This window comes from Pollachius pollachius, assembly GCF_949987615.1.
Source record: "Pollachius pollachius genome assembly, chromosome: 3".
NCBI classification, from domain to species: domain Eukaryota; kingdom Metazoa; phylum Chordata; class Actinopteri; order Gadiformes; family Gadidae; genus Pollachius; species Pollachius pollachius.
In genome coordinates, this window is record NC_136936.1 from 22116178 (window position 1) to 22132674 (window position 16497).

The 16497-nt window shown below is 42.4% G+C and overlaps 2 protein-coding genes across 2 annotated transcripts; one reads left to right on the forward strand and one right to left on the reverse strand.

The window, feature by feature from the left end:
• Nucleotides 1-470: 470 nt before the first annotated feature.
• Nucleotides 471-4556, forward strand: kcnj13 (potassium inwardly rectifying channel subfamily J member 13; the record flags this gene model as incomplete). Its single annotated transcript, XM_079731496.1, has 2 exons — nt 471-987; nt 3982-4556. 2 exons carry the CDS (start codon nt 471-473, stop codon nt 4554-4556), a joined length of 1092 nt encoding a protein of 363 aa, XP_079587622.1.
• A 2431-nt stretch (nt 4557-6987) lies between these two features.
• efhd1 (EF-hand domain family, member D1) lies at nt 6988-15888 on the reverse strand. Its single transcript, XM_079733888.1, has 4 exons — nt 15503-15888; nt 11170-11317; nt 9270-9404; nt 6988-8482 (listed from the first exon to the last, which is right to left on the reverse strand). The coding sequence occupies exons 1-4, from the start codon at nt 15829-15831 to the stop codon at nt 8348-8350; spliced, it is 747 nt and encodes a 248-aa protein (XP_079590014.1). The 5' UTR covers nt 15832-15888; the 3' UTR covers nt 6988-8347.
• Between the last annotated feature and the right edge of the window lie 609 nt (nt 15889-16497).

The following is a 16497-nucleotide window of genomic DNA, read 5'->3' on the forward strand; positions in this document are numbered from 1 at the left end:
CACAGATGAAAGGCACATTCCTACCCTGCATGTCGCTGTGTTACACAGACAGACGCCCCGCTGGGACCTGCTCTAATCTCCTGGCAACAATATTGACACAGAAACTTTGGAAAGGACAAGACTCTAGCTAGCTGTCAGGAGTACCCTCAAGGCTACATCTGGATGCTAGAGTGTCTCTACGGCGCGCACGCATACACACACGCACACACATGCACACATACACACACACACACACAAACACACACACACACGCACTCATGCGCACACCACAAGCAATACAGTACATAGAAATGCATGCTTATATTTGTAACTTCAATGAGTAAAGATCGTCATCTATGCATCCTGAATGTAAGCGCCTGACATCGGTCTGGCTGTCGTTAAATGCTCCTGTTTCGTTGTTTTCTTTGCATTTACCTCCAGACGATTCACAACCGTCCCCGTCGACTTGCCCTCCCTGAGAACCAATCACCATGACGACCAAATCCCACAACAACGACCTAGGCGGCAAGGCCTCCTCCTCCCCACTCCTTTCCTCCCCCGCCCGCCAGCGCCTGGTGACCAAGGATGGGCACTGCACCCTGGGCGCGCCGCCCCCGCCCCCGGGCCTGTGGCCCTGGGCGCCGGGCCGCGCCTGGCTGCTCACCTTCCAGGACCTGTGGGGGGCGGTGGTGGGACTGCGCTGGCGCTGGGTGCTGCTGGCCTTCTGCGCCTCCTTCGTGGCCCACTGGCTGCTGTTCGCCTGCCTGTGGTACCTGCTAGCGCACCTCAACGGGGACCTGGCCGTGCTGGACCACGACGCGCCGCCGCTCGGACACGTGGTGTGCGTCAAGCACATCACCAGCTTCACCGCCGCCTTCTCCTTCTCCCTGGAGACCCAGCTGACCATCGGCTACGGCACCATGTTCCCCAGCGGAGACTGCCCCAGCGCCATCGCCCTGCTGGCGGTGCAGATGCTGCTGGGGCTCATGTTGGAGGCCTTCATCACAGGTAACCCCCATTCAGGGATTGACTGGGTGGCAGTAGCTCAGGAAGTAGGCTGGTAGCCGTGAGGTTGCTAGTTCCAGTGTTGTGCCTGAACGCGTTCACTGAAAGAAAGTTCATGAACTCGTTCATATTTTGGGCGAACGTGAACTGAACGTACTGTATTACTGCCTGATGAACGTTACTGTGAACTCGTTCATTCTGGTGTCAGTGAACGGCACGCTCACTCGGTTTAACTTCGTTCAATGGGGGGGTTATTTCTCTATCAACACGGCGGATGCGCGCGCAGATCGCCGTGTTGTTTGACCGGTTGCCATGGTAATCTCCGTGCGGTTCATTTGCAGTTGAGGTGTTTCCAGCTTACTGTTACATTAAACTGGAATCAGAAAAGGTGGTTATATGCTATAGACCCTATAGTATCTGTCATATAAAGGCTGGGACGAATTTCATATTATAAATATGTACACTTTATTTTGAAAGTATAGACCAGCGCGATTCCCATTGAAACGAATGGCGCGGTGATTATTCTTCAAAACGAGAGCTGTTAAATTGTGGAAAATGAATTAAACTGTAATCAGACAAAGCGGTTATATGCTATAGACCCTAGAGTATTTGTGGTATAAAGGCTCAGATGAATTTCGAATTATAAATATGTACAATCCATAACGTTAGCTCTCTGGCTCATAGCTCAGCGGAGTAGAATACCTCCTAGAATCATTGCTTGTTGGCCGGAAACGGAAAGGGGGGCTGTTCACGTTTGGTTGTAGTCTTTTCACTCGGTTCTCCTTCTCATCAGTAGGGCTAGAACCGAGCGAAAAGACTACAATCAAACGTTAACACCCCCCCTTTCCGTTTCCGCCAACGAGCAATGAGTCTTCCAACAGAAATCAATGGGATTTACAAAATGCGCTAAATGTGCAATAAAACACGATAGAAACTGTATTTCGCTACGATACTTGATTCAACCACTCTATATCATCCTAGACAAACCACAAAGGGGGCTCAATGTTCAAAATACCGGAAAAAATGAAAAGCTCACAGCAACATATTGAAAAAAAGAACTATGAACTAGTTCATTTTTTGGAACTGTGAACTTAGTTCAAAATTTTGAATTATGAACGTTTAACTGAACTAGTTCATTTTAAAATTTGTGAAATGAACTTTGAACTAGTTCACGAAGAAAGTGAACTTTCCCAACACTGGCTAGTTCGATCCCTGGCTCCTCCTAGCTAGACAGTCGTGTCCCTGAGCAAGACACCTCACCCCAACTGCCCTATGACGAGCTGGCTTCCGCCCTGCGTGGTTGACTCCGTCGGTGTGTGAATGTGTGAATGAATTGCTGTAAGTCGCTTTGGATAAAAGCGTCATCAAAATACCCTCAATGTAAAATGACTCATCCTACACGTAGTACATAGCGTCACATGCCCGACAAACATGGTGCAGTTGGCCCACGGAACGATTGTCCCTTGATCGTGTCTAAAGGCCTTCCGATAATTCATTCAAACAGACACATTAAGCGATGCAATACTCTTTCCTCCGTAAAACATGCATTAGTAACGACTAATAGTAACGATTATGGCATCCACTGATGATATGAATCGTATCATGCACTACCTTTTTTTTTACCCCTTGAGGTTTTGCTATTCCCTGACACACACTTTTACTGCTAAATAAAAGGAAGGTGAATGGATAGCTTCTCAGTCAATCAATGGTCAATGTTAAAGGCTAACTACACACTAGGTTTGTGAATTAGCTTGGAGGTTATTGGTTATTGCTCATTTTTGGAGCCTCAGTCTAAAGACACATCGTTAGGGTAAAACCATCTGGTAATTTATTCAATCATTTTTTATTAGTTTATCTAAAAGGGTTGCACATTTAACTGCTAAACTAAATACATGGTTTTCTTTAACAATCTAGCAATAATAAACACAGAGGAAGGAACAGTGTGGATCAAGTTGCACATATCTAATGAATTAAAAAAGGCCATGAGGATGTGCACTTTGTGTGTGGTTTGGCACACTCTGGGGCAGATGTTCAAATCAAATCAGCTCTATTGACCATGTACTGGGGGAAATCTAGCAAGCTCTTCTCGGGAACAGCTGTCATCTGTTGTTTCCCTGGTGTAAGAGGTGTAGTTCTTGACAAAAGCTCTGAAATCAACACAAACAGGGATGGGCCCCCATTTCCTGGCCAATAGTGTGGTGATAGGTGTGAAAAAACAAACAAAATAATTAGAAGCTAGGCTCTGCACCGTTCCACACTACACATTGTCTTCCATCTGGCCCCCTGAAAAGAGAAATGAAAAACGTTTGGTCATGCTAGGGTGATCTTGATGTAAGCATGTATGGAATAACACAGCTGTGCTTACATCAGAGGATCATCACCACACTAACACAGAGACAGAAAATATACTCAGAATAGAACACAATTGGCTTAACTGAAAGTATATTAATATAGTTGTACTATATATTATATATATATTATATGTTGACTATGTATTAATATTTAGTTTTCACAAAATATGAATTATTATTATAATTATTATTATTATTTGATCGCATCCTTTGATTAACCAATGCCACAATTCTTTCATTCATGTATTTTTTTTTATCTTGGCTGTACCAAGGTGTTGAAATAACAAATATCAAACTTTAGGTGGCAGCACACTCGCAAATGTTGTCTAGTATGTGCCGACTCTTTGATTAAATTAGACTTTAGATTCAATCAAAGCACTATCGTTGAATTTTATAACTTTCATTTTCTATTTGTTTGAAGATTGAAAGATAAAGACTATTTCACTATCAGAAAAATCACGTTTTAAGCAGCAGAGAGTGAGCCAGAGGCTAAGGGCTAAACAGAGCATAGTGCGACGATGGAAGAAAATAAAACAATAACAGAATGAGAAGACTAGCAGAACTGACCAATAAAAAACGTTCAAACAGAAAGCACACAAAAGAATAACCATGTCCTTTAATTACCTCCATTGTGTCCAACATCCAGGGGCGTTCGTGGCCAAGATCGCCCGTCCCCAGAAGCGAGCCGGAGCCATCCAGTTCAGCCCTCAGGCCGTGGTGGGCCAGCACCAGGGCCAAACGTGCCTCATGCTGCGGGCCACCAACGTGCTCCAGCGCCCCCTGGTGGACGTGAAGGTGAGCGCCGTGCTCTACGAGGAATGCGAGGGTCAGACGCTGCACCAGACCTCTCTGGACTTCCAGCTGGACCACCTGGGCACGAGGTCCTGCCCCTTCTTCATCTTCCCCCTCACTTTCTTCCACCTGCTGGACCGCCGCAGCCCCTTGCACCCGGCACTCTGCGAGGGGAGCTCAACTCACTTTGAGCTGGTGGTCTTCCTATCCGCGTCCCAGGAGGGCACAGGGGACACCTGTCAGAAGAGGACCTCCTACCTCCGCCAAGAGATCAAGTTCGACCGGCGCTTTCTCCCGGCCATGGGCCTGGACGCCCTGGGTCGGTACAAGGTGAATGGCCAGCAGTTTGACACGACCCACTCCAGGGAACCTTTGGCCAAGGACTGTGTGGTGCAGATCAACGGAGACGGGAGCGACCGGATGGAGTGAGGAGGAAGAGGAAGAAGAAGGCCCGTCGTTAGGTGAGGTGATCTCCAAGGAATAGTGTTTCTCAGCAGCGGTTCACACACACTTTTTTACGTCCCAAAGGCCGACCCGTTTGTAAATGAAAATGTAGCATCCACCCCCCTGCTAAAGATGGTGTATAAACAGTTATTATTTGAAAATGAAAGATTAACTGTTCAATTGTAGCTGTACCTCTGAAAATGTACAAGACCTCTTTAAATATACACACCGATAGTTTGGCTAAAGATTTCATGATTTTCATTCATTATTTTAATGTGTTAATTCATTTGAGGGTTGAATCATCCCCAGGTATTAGATATTAATTTTATTTTAGTTGAACAACAATTCATATTTGATCTTCAGCAGGTGCACTTGAAGATTAGGTGGTCAGGGCCTTATGTTACGGCTCATCCGGCCAGTGTCTATCGCACAACCGTCATAACGACTGGTCTAGAGGAACACAGAGATATAAGCAGGGAGAGACTGTTAGTGAGCATCCATGAGGGTAGCATGTGAAGAAAGATGAACTCCCATTTATAGGAGCAAAATTTGGCAGGTCTTAAAAGTGTGAAAAATGTAATCTATTGGAATGACAGAATGTGCTGAGGTCTTCGTCATTCTAATCAATGGGCATTCACCACTGCATAAAGACAACGTCTATCATTGACATTCATAGGCTAGTGTTAGAGAAGTGCTTGGTTAGACAGTGGGGCCGTGGATCTCAGATGCCATCCAACAGGATTAGACAGTATGCAATTTCACTGTCAATATTAAGCTGCTGGGGTTATCCAATGGGAGAGTTTGGAACACAAATATACATGTATAAATGTCCCTTAGATTGGGGATATTTAACTTTAGACTGACAGAAAGCACTTAAGCAAAACAAATCACATTATGCCTGAATAGTGATATATACATTAATAATTAATTTAATTGATTTGTTTTGATTAGTAGATTATGCTTTAATAAAAAAAAACACAAACATACAAAAAAAAATGATTCACTTCAGAAGATCAGTAAATTATGTACACCAAATTTTTGATATACTCTTTCAGCTTGTATTTCGATATGTCTAGACTTAGCACTTTGGGACAGAGTAACCTAGTTGAAACTTATGTTTGTTTGGAGTATATGAGTTGGGAGTTTCCATCTGAACTTAATTGACATGGTGAGTGAAATCACTGTGTTATCTACAGTATATGGCTTTAAAAATCATGTGAAGTAACAGAAGAAACACAAGAGGAGAAAGGCTCAATAAAAGCTTGATTGTGAGGGATGAGATCTAAATGTATCACACATACTTCAGTGCCTTGTACAGTGTACATTACATTAAAATAAATATTTTCTAAACAAACCTACAACCGCCTCCTGTTCTGTTCTTCTCTTAGACCTGTTTTTCACAACTACAACAAGAGTCAACTGCAATTAAATGCCACATTTGTAATAACATCTAATTGATTACTAAAAGGGGTGATATCATGCCACCAGGTGTGAGTGTGATTAGCCATTACAAGTCATTTGATTTTTTTTTTTTCCTGAGTTTTCAACTTGATGTATGATGGAAGATAAACAACATTTGCTGCAGTCCAGTGGGAAGACTGGTAGACTGATCTATTCATCACACACCTAGGTGAACACTCCCACTTGTAATGTCACTAAAACACAGTTCTAAAACACAATCTGAATATGTATCGCAACACTTGTGTTGTATGCATGAAATTAAAAGATTTAACATCTTATAATTGAATGGTACAAGTACAGCCATTTATTGTTAACTAGTATTTGTCTAATGGATCCTCATTTAGGCCCGTCCACATGACGCCGGAGGTTTTTAAACAGACGTTTTTCTGCGGTTTTGCCTTGCTTCCACACGACCAGACAGGGTTTAGGCCCTGCAAACAGAATCTTCCAGAGTGGACAGTTCTTTGAAAACGTAGCCGTGTGGACAGTCAAAACTATAGCTTTTTGAGAACTATGACGACACGCATGAGTATAAAGCCGTTGCACGCAGGCTCTGGGATTTCTTGTTTTTTTGCATATTTCAGCAGAAGTGTTACACCTCAAACTACTGCATTGGTATACTAGCCCCATTTTCACTCGTGTTGCTATGTGAACCAGGATAGTTCTGAAAACCTTGCGTGGAGTGGATGCAGACTTTTTTGAAACACAAATAACTTTAAAAACCTGTGAGTGTCAGTTGTTGAGATTTGGGTGATTTTGATTAATTACATTAATCAATACATTTTAAAAAAAGTTATGCCAACATGATTATCTTGATTTCAGGAGAATAGGAACACCTTTGTGAATATAAAACTACAAATAATTCACAATCAAACAATGCAACTCAATTATTTATTTGATCATTTATATTTTACTATATCAAATATATCATAGCAGTTCATGTTAGCCACCCCTTCATTTTGGTAGGTACATCAAAATATATGCATGTGCATTACAACAGATTAAATGTAATACCTATTTTATATATGAAAAAATACATCATTTTAATCTCAGCAACATATACATTACATAAAAATGGTACTTTTACAAACAGTAATTTTGACATACATAAAATAAAAAAACATGGTGAGCGAAGGGCCCATTCCACTCCCTTACAAGTCTCAGTTTTTCGTGAAGGGTTTTCCTTAAAACATGGATGCGACATGTTGACATATTAAAGTAGTTAATCATTAATAATGAAGACAAAAGGCCATGTCTGCAAAAGCAGCAAACTTTTACAGACAATTTGGCCTACATCTAGACACTAATGCCTGTGCTTCCAAAAGTCAATGAAAATGATCTAAGATTGCATAAGGCTTAAATGCCACCATGCCCTTTTTTCACATTAATAATTTTCTGTCACAATAAAGTTGGCAAAAAAACTAATTATAGTTAAAGTGTACATATACATACAATATAAACGAGTGAGACAATTATTTGACACACTTCACACAATGTTTTGATCCAAAAGATGAATTAAGAATTACTTAACGAAACCTGACATTTACATCAACCATTCCACAAAAAGTAAATGCTGCAAGTAACATAAAGGGACAACCTTAAATTGGCGAAGTGTGTGTGTATGTTGAATGATAAAGATTAGAATAAAATCAGAAATAAACAAACATTTTGGGGGACAGCACCCTCCGTCTAATGAAAGACAGACTTAAATCATTTCTGATTGGCTATTGGCTCGTGATGTCATTTGCCATATAATCTATTGCTTGCATTTGACACCGCTTTTTGCGATAGGAAAACTCACGCTTGGGTCTATCCCTAATGTACGATTTGAACATATATTTTAAAGTAAAACAAAAAACTTAAAGTAAAATAAAATAGCAACACTAAATGGACCCTAATTTTTCTCCCCGGATATGTCCTTGGAGTGTCCAAGCCTCTTTGAGATATGTTTGCTGGAGCAGCCATTGTCAAGAAGAAGGAAGGTCAACTTGCAGTTTCACAGAATTTTGTAACTCACGTCACTGCTTGAACTAATTTGAAATCATATATTAATAAATAGCACACTCCCACATCAGAACATGTTACACCATAAAACAGCTAGGGAAAAGGCTTTGTGTGACAAACATTAAAAAAAGGAGATCATTTCAAGCCCAAACACATCACAGTTACATTAAGAGCTGACCTCGTGGTAGGGCTAGCTAGGCTAAATTATTGTGCATTGCAAAACTACTGTTAGGATCTCCGTTTGAGATGATTGTGCATGCCGAGATGACCTTTAGCTCTGCCGGGCCGCGGGCTCCTCCTGCAGGAGGAGGTCAGGAGCAGAAGGTGGACTGTAGCTCCTTGAAGGCGGCCCGTCGCTCCTTCTTGTCCTGCTCCTGCTTCTTGCGCTCCTCCTTCTCCTCCAGGATCTCCAACTCAAACTTACTGCCCACAGAGAGAGCCTTCATCTGTTATGGCCGAGGGGGAAACATACATTGCAATGGTTGGTCTAAATCAGCACAATCACCATAATCAAATCCCTGGCCGAGGATGTATTAGAGTTGATAGGGTAGCTTTTGGGAAGACCCTACAGCGGCTCGGTTAAGGGAGTTCGACAAACATCTAAGCTGGTTTTAAAAAAACCTTCCCCTTTCGATTCTAAAGTTTCATCTGTCAGGGCATAACAGAAAAACAACAACTTTGGTATATTTAACCACAGCTGACTAACATCTTTTCCCGACGTAAGGCGTAGCTATGGTCTGGCTGTGCCAGGCTAGCATTGTGCCCCAGTTTAAATCCAGTGAGGTTCTGTTTGTCCACCAGAGGGCGTACTTTAGTAAAGGAAGAATCTGAGGGTAGGGCGGGGAAGAGGAGGAGAAAATTTGGCTCAGTGACAGGATTCCCAGCATACCCGTTTCACAACAACAAGTGCTTTCTGTTCCCAGGAATCCCACGGCTTCTCCCAGCCAATCCGAATCCCATGTTGTCCATGAGAATCAGGACATAAGAATGCAGGTCACAGAAGGACTGATGAATAAGTAATCTATCGGGACATGAGTCCCAATACAACCTCCTAGCATCACAAATGAGTCATGGTTAAAAAAAACTAAGCAAGGCTGCTAGTATTAACATTATAGACTTATTTACTTTTAAATTTCCAATACTTTGAGGACACGATTTAACACACACACACACACACACACACACACACACACACACACACACACACACACACACACACACACACACACACACCTTTGCCTCGAAGAAGTCCTTGGCCCCCATCACGCCCTCTGTGGAGACGTCTATTTCGGACAGCCTGGCCAGGGCCATCAGGCCGCTTTCCTCCTCCAGCTCCCCAGCTGCTGCCTTGTGGAAGATGAGCAGGAACTAGAGGAGGAGGAATCAGGTTGAGAGTGTGAGTCATCAGGCGCTTCCACTCAAGAATCCAAGCACAGTTAGTCCACAATATGGGCCACAGAATCAATATCGTTAGACAAATGACTATGGTAAATAAAATGATATCCGTAAAGACAAATGTATTCTTGGATGCATTATGAATAGGGCCTACACTACATACAATACACAAACAAACGTGATCTTGCTCCATTACAGGGTCAGACACAAAGAAAGCTTGTTTGGTACCAATGATTCATATTAATAAATAGTTTGTCCTGTGCCATTCATCTTAAAGTTATGACGGGTCTCTTGAAACCAAATTAAATGATTAATTGACGAATCACATTGATTGCTTTATCTTCAGAGGTCATAAAGTAGCATCGTAAACATTTAAATGGCCTACTTATAAAGCCTTTAAGATTTACAATCACATTTGCCCGGCAAGCTTCTCTGACCACAAATGAATCAGCTGCGCTCACAGAGGAGGGGTCCTGCAATAACATCATTGAATTGTTCTGAGCTGACGTAAGAAACGTTCTCTGCTCAGCAGCCGTCGTCCTGCTAGCGTCAGCCAAAGAAGCACCAAGTAGTCATCACAAATGTAAAACCTGTGACTGTAAAGAGCTAAAGGGCTGTAAAGGGTCATTTACTGCAATTGTTCTACGTTTCCTCAAGCTTGCTAGTACCCTTCCTCATCTCCCCACCGGTGAATAGTACGAAACATTATATGGCTCCAGTATCAGAGGAAGTTATACAGAAGAATAACCAGACTCTGGGCTTAGTCCAAAGGCAATGACTCATCAGAATACTTCTGCTCTGCTGGTAAATGTCATTATATATCCCATTCTCACTCTCCAGCTCTCCTGAACCCCCACACTCACATATACATGCCACTTATGGCGGTCAGATAGAGCTACCACCAAGAGGGATGGTCCTGTCCACGGCATCATAGAGCTGAGCTCAGGAAGGTCCGAGTCTTGCCTCTCAAGTGTGCACTAGTGGGTGCCATAGAGAAGTCCCATCAGTGCGACGAGACTAATGTAGTGCAAGAATCTCTCGCAGCGATACAGATTACTTTATTGATCACAGAATAGATTATTTGTCACAGGCGCCCTGCTGTGATAACGAGGGGAAAGTTGTGATGAATTAACAAGTGCAACCAAGAACTGGGTGTAGAAACAGTCAAATGATTTGTCACATTTTCTTGTCTAGGCAATTTACATCTTAAGGTAAGGCCACACTAGCTGGCCCACCAGCATGGACCAGCTCTTCTAATGACATCTGATTATCCCTCACTACAACAATGGTAATGCTTTGCATCAATTCCAAACTGCAGATAGTGTTGGACGCAATTGATCTGCACCTTCCTGTATCATGTCACAACTACATTGCATTCTGGATCTTCTCTATGGCATCAGTACCTAGGACTCCTCGAGCCAGGCTTTTCTTTTGCGAGGCTCATTGGTGCTGGATAAGCTACAAAAGGTCCATTTAATTTGCATGGTCCATCACAGTTTAAGATAGCACTTAACATGTTTGTTCAATACCTGCATATCTGGTTTGAATGCCACTACGCTTGTCCTTTTCCATTGACAGCTGATCCAATCATGGTCCTATACAACATTCTGTCTTAGTGATTTAAGATATATCAAGAGATAGTCGCATAGGTGGAAAGCATGCACAACCACCATAAGTTATGCTAACTTGGCCAGTGTTTGACATAATTTATAAAAGGAACTACTCATTGAAAGCGTACTTCTCTGTAGCTTAGTTTGCCGTCAAAGTCCTCGTCGACTTCCTTGATCATGTTCTTGAGGCCCAGGTGGGTCTGAGGGGCTCCCAGTTTCTCCATCATCAGCTTCAGCTCCATCAGGTCAATGAAGCCGTCCTTACCGGAGTCAAACCTACCAAAACACAAAAATGTAATGCTTGAAATCCACACTTGTGTTTGATCAAAAGAGGGGAATAGCAAGAGAAAGCACAGAAGATAATCATCAATGTCGTTTGACATTATATAATGTATTGAATGCTACCTTTTGAGATTCTTAGAATTAGTCAGTCATTGTCGACTAGCCGATGAAGAATTAAAGATTTAATTTAATTCAATATTTTAAAAATGATCAGCCTATTTAAATTTATTTAGTTGATAGGGACAATGCTCATTGATTGACAAGCAAGTTTATTGCTGTAAATAAGCCAGAGTTAGCTGCAAATGCTAATTTCCATCTGTTCTCCCTAGCCAGATCTTAAAAAGACAACCTAAAATACAATAACTGATAAAAGATAATGGTGGTTATGTCACACTATTATCAATGATGGTTTGTTAAAAGGGGAACTTCCAAGCTTGGCTATTTTTTAATAAAATGATACTGCTTCATATGCCTGTTTGAAGGAAAAGATAGCTCCCACTTTTCATTAGGTTGACGTTGCAATATCCAAGCGTGATGGTTCCGCTTTAAACACAACTCCCCCACAGGCATACAAACTCAACCAATTGCCTCATTGTTGGCTTATGGTCTCCCCCAGTCCTGAACAACTGGTTAGATTGGGTGGCTGCTGGTGAGTGACCCCTGGTCAGGCTGTGGCTTGAATGGGCCATGCAGCTTGTGGGTGGTGTTCTTACTGAATGTATTGAGCATCACATGTGTTGCAACAACCAACATAGACTCTTAAGAGGGAGTCTACTATATAAAGCTATCAACATTTATATTGCTGTATGCAAATGATCTAGATTAAAAAAATATTATTCAAGGTACATTTTTACAGTGCATGTTATTCTGGGACACAGTCACAAAATACAGCAACCAGAACCCAGCTCAAGCCTAGATAAGATGTTGGAAATTCCCACTATAGCTTTTCCCCTCAGGGATAATGTCACACTTCATCACATGTGGTGTGGCGCATGTTGTCATACGAATATCAAGACCAACTAAATACCTATTCATGGTTTACAAGGTTATCGCTTCACACAACTTTCCACATCATTATTTCAAGGGCATCCTGCCTATCACTAAATTCTTATCACCTTTCAACCCCCAATTGGGAAAGCACAAAGAGGCTTATGTCTGATAGAATCACTATTTAAAGGAGGCATTCACCAGCTGTTGACGGGCCAGCAAATCTGGTTCCCCCACACACAGGCAACGCAATCTCTTCCCCACCAAAGAGAGAGCCATTGTTTCATTCTAACTTCAAAAAAGGGCCGATAGGGCTGCCACCGCCCTCAAAGGTCTCCATTTCAAAAATAGCCATATATAGCGCTATTAGTATTAAACAATCGGGTTAAGATAACATCTCATTAGAGCAGCAGTACAAAAGAATGCCAAAACTCAACATTGAAACGGTAGGTCACTCCCCTACAGACCAGAGGAAGGATCACTGACCCCAGTGAACCCAATCTGCAAATAACTCCCAAATAAAGCCTCCATTATTTACCGACCAAATCTTCGAATCTCAGCTACTTCTTTTTCCACCTCTTCAATGTTCAAACTGTCAAATTTGATGGATTCCGAAAAGTTTTCTTAAATAATTTTCTAAAACAGAATTCATGAAACAGACAAAAAATAAAAAACGGACGTGGCATCACTTTTGGTTCTTAATCTAAAAACTGCTACTGATGATGCAGTGTGACAACTGTCTCAACAACAGAGTGGCCTGTGTGCCTGTCCAACAGAGTGTGATCACATGTGGACTAAGCAGCCGTCACTACAGCTGAGAGCTGCAGTCCCTGCAGCAGATGTCCTACTAATGTGACATGTTTGCAGATTGCATGGAAGCCAATGTGTGTTTTTTCTCACTCTCATACTCGTTCTGAATTGTAGATATTTATATCACTAATGCAAGAAAATTGCGAAACTGATTAATGCTGCAATGAACGCTTTCGGTTGGACTTGAACACTAGACCTAAAACGACCAAATGGCTGTGCTTTTCTTTTTCAGTCAGAGCCAAGCCTCCCTCTCCCTAAATTCCTTTTGTTAATTGTAGATGCGGAAGTAACCGGCGTCAAGGCCACTTCTTTTTTTAAATCCAAGGCCTGGCTTTCTCTTTCTTCCCTCTCCGACCTCATCTTTTGTATGTATACATTTAGTGTTCTCACTGGGAGGTTTTGGCACAGGTGATGAAGCTAAAGCTACAGTTCACAATGGAGGAACCACATCTTGGCCACGTACCAAACCCAATGTGCCGTGTGGGACAACAACTCATGTTTTGTCACAACAAGACAAGAATCAAAAGAGACATGCAGAAAAATATGGAACTACAGAACCTACCACCAGGAGTATATGTGCCGACACCGTTATGTTCTTATAAAATTCCTGCCTGTACAGCTCTCCGTTCGTTTAGCATTCATACTCTTGTATATAGTGAGAAGCGTGAATTGTGATGCATAAAAAGGGGAATATACCTTTAAATCAAATCCTTGCATATGGAAGAAAACTAGGTCACTCAAGCATGACTGGACACTGCGTACTGAATGCCCCCAGGTAACGAAACGGCGGGTGAGACACAGAGCACTCACAAGAGACAGGGGTGAAGTAGAAGAGACAATTCGCCACAGTGGGGGAGGGGACGTGCGTGACCGTGGGTGTGATCGTGGGTGAGCAATCAACACACCTGGCTGGACGAGGGTGTCAAACCTTAGGATGAGAGTTAGGATGAAAATGTGTCATGTAGTGGCGAGGTGTGCTCAGCCCTTCATCACTTACATCCACCTAAAGTAGGCTTAACCTTGCACCACTTAAGGTTCAAGAGGGTCAGCGACTGAAACCCAAGCTCTATATGCAGGCTCAATACTATTCTGCACAAGAGGCTTGGATTTAAAACAAGACTGTTTTTACTGTAGTTGTTTTAGTAATAGTGTGTCTGGATACTTGTATAGTGTACTAATAGCGTTTTGGACAAGCTTGCATATAACAATTAGGAAGGACAAATATGCATTTGGAATAGAATACATACAGATTTTGAATGGAAATAGTATTCTTTTCAGAATTGAACATAAGAGAATTATTCCATAATAATTCTCAAACATTGTTGTTTGAGGTTGTACAATCGAGCCAATTGATAAGTCGAGTCAACCCAACATAATTCCTGCATCATTAAAAGAGTGGCGGATGGTTTAGCTGCAAGCAGCATGTGACCCTCTTGTCTCTCTCAATGGAGGAAATGCACAATGCAAGTCATGGAACGAAAGACTTGCCTTACAGAATATAGAAGGGACGAAAGTGTGGCAGAGAGAGAGAACGTGGAATGAATAATGGATGCAGTGGGGGAAAGTGAATATTTTAGATGAAGGAAAAGTGACAATTGGAAAACCCCTGACACAGGCAATATAGGTTTCTGAAGCTGAATACTGTTTGTTGAGTTTATTATTTGTTTCATGATGTGATATTTTGCGATACCAAGATTGTTATAATGGCCTACATGTTAAAATTCAATAGGAGGGGGACGTTTTCTAAATGGTCAATGTTGCTCCACGACATCCGATTACCACCCCACACAAATATTATCCTGTCAACCAAGCCAAAAAAGGGTTTTATCGGAGGAAACAGGGAAAGTCATGGATGCCCTTTATTCTGTTATTGAACAGAATAATCCGGCACTTCCTGCTGGCCTACAGTTCTCTAACAAAAAATATGCATCGTTTTGGGAAGTTGAATAGGATGTCCTCCCCAGTCGAGGGGAGAGAGGGAATCCACTGCTGGAATTATAAATCCGGGCAGTATGTGGGTTGCCATTGGACGCCCCAGCAGTGATTAGGAGATTAGACACAGCGAGCCCACGGTATCAATGAGCCGCTTTAACAGACAGATATAATTCAATATAAAAGAGAAAACTCCACGTGTGAACGGCTGGCAAACAGTGACGCTTCAATCAACTGTCAATCAGATCAATTATTCAACCGGGCGGCGTCTCACGTGTCGCAGCATAATCCTAATCCCAGTTTGGCCGTTCGTCTCCAAACACAATACAGATGACGCGTTACGCACGGGTGTTTATATGTAATGCCAAAAAATAAATTACAGAAATAAATCGCTATATAACGTGGTGAAAATTCTAGCAATCCACACCGTGGATGATGATCACGATTTACCTCTTGAACATCGCCTCCATATCCTTAATCTGTTTGCGAGAGAACTCTTTGAATTCCGTGTAGGGGTTGAAGACCTTGCTACGTTTTGGCGCAGCGAGGCCATCGTTGATGTCCAGCCTCCGGGTGAGTTTGGCGTTGAGTTCAGAAGACGCAGTAGCGTTGTTGTCGTCGGCCCCCGCCGTCGCAGCCCTCTCGCTCTCCGGTGTCTCTGGGTGCTCGCTGCATTTAGCAGGTACCTCTTCTTCAGTGGGGGCCGTTGCGGGTGCTGCTGAGCCCTGCTCGGTGTCCAACCTGCGCTGGAGCTTTCTAGCCAACTCTTCGGATGCCATGACGAAGCTGAAGGGCTCTACGTTGTTTCGATGCGTTTGGAGTGAGCGGCGCGCTAAGCCTGGACTGGACTGTGTGAGCGAGGTGCGTGTCAGTTCGTGCAGATACGCATCACAAATAGGCTGTCACTGGGGGCGGGGCAGGAAGGCAGCGAGGGTTCCCATCAGACTCCCACTGATTTATCACCGACTCCAAGACAACGTTGGTCCATATTGCATGAATGCGTAATATTATAGACATTAGATTTAACATCTCTATTTTTAACACTAGAATATGCTCACTCCTGTTTCAGCCTTTCAGCGTCTGTGAAAGAGGGTGGATAGGCCTGGACTATTTTGTAGCTGCGCAAAAGCAAGGTTGTTGATTATTAGGCCTATTGTTCATAGTGTTTTCGAAATATCTAAATTTGATTGCAGCCTAGATGTTGACCCTTTTAGTTAAGGACACACATCTCATTATATAACGATAACATACAATAATATACTTATTATTATTAATTCACTGCATCTAGTTGCAACACTGACATTCAATAGCTGCATGCAATGTAAAATGTATGTGTATATATATATATATATATATATATATATATATATATATATATATATATATATATATATATATATATATATATATTTCCACACCTCATGACACAAACGGGTGTGCATAAC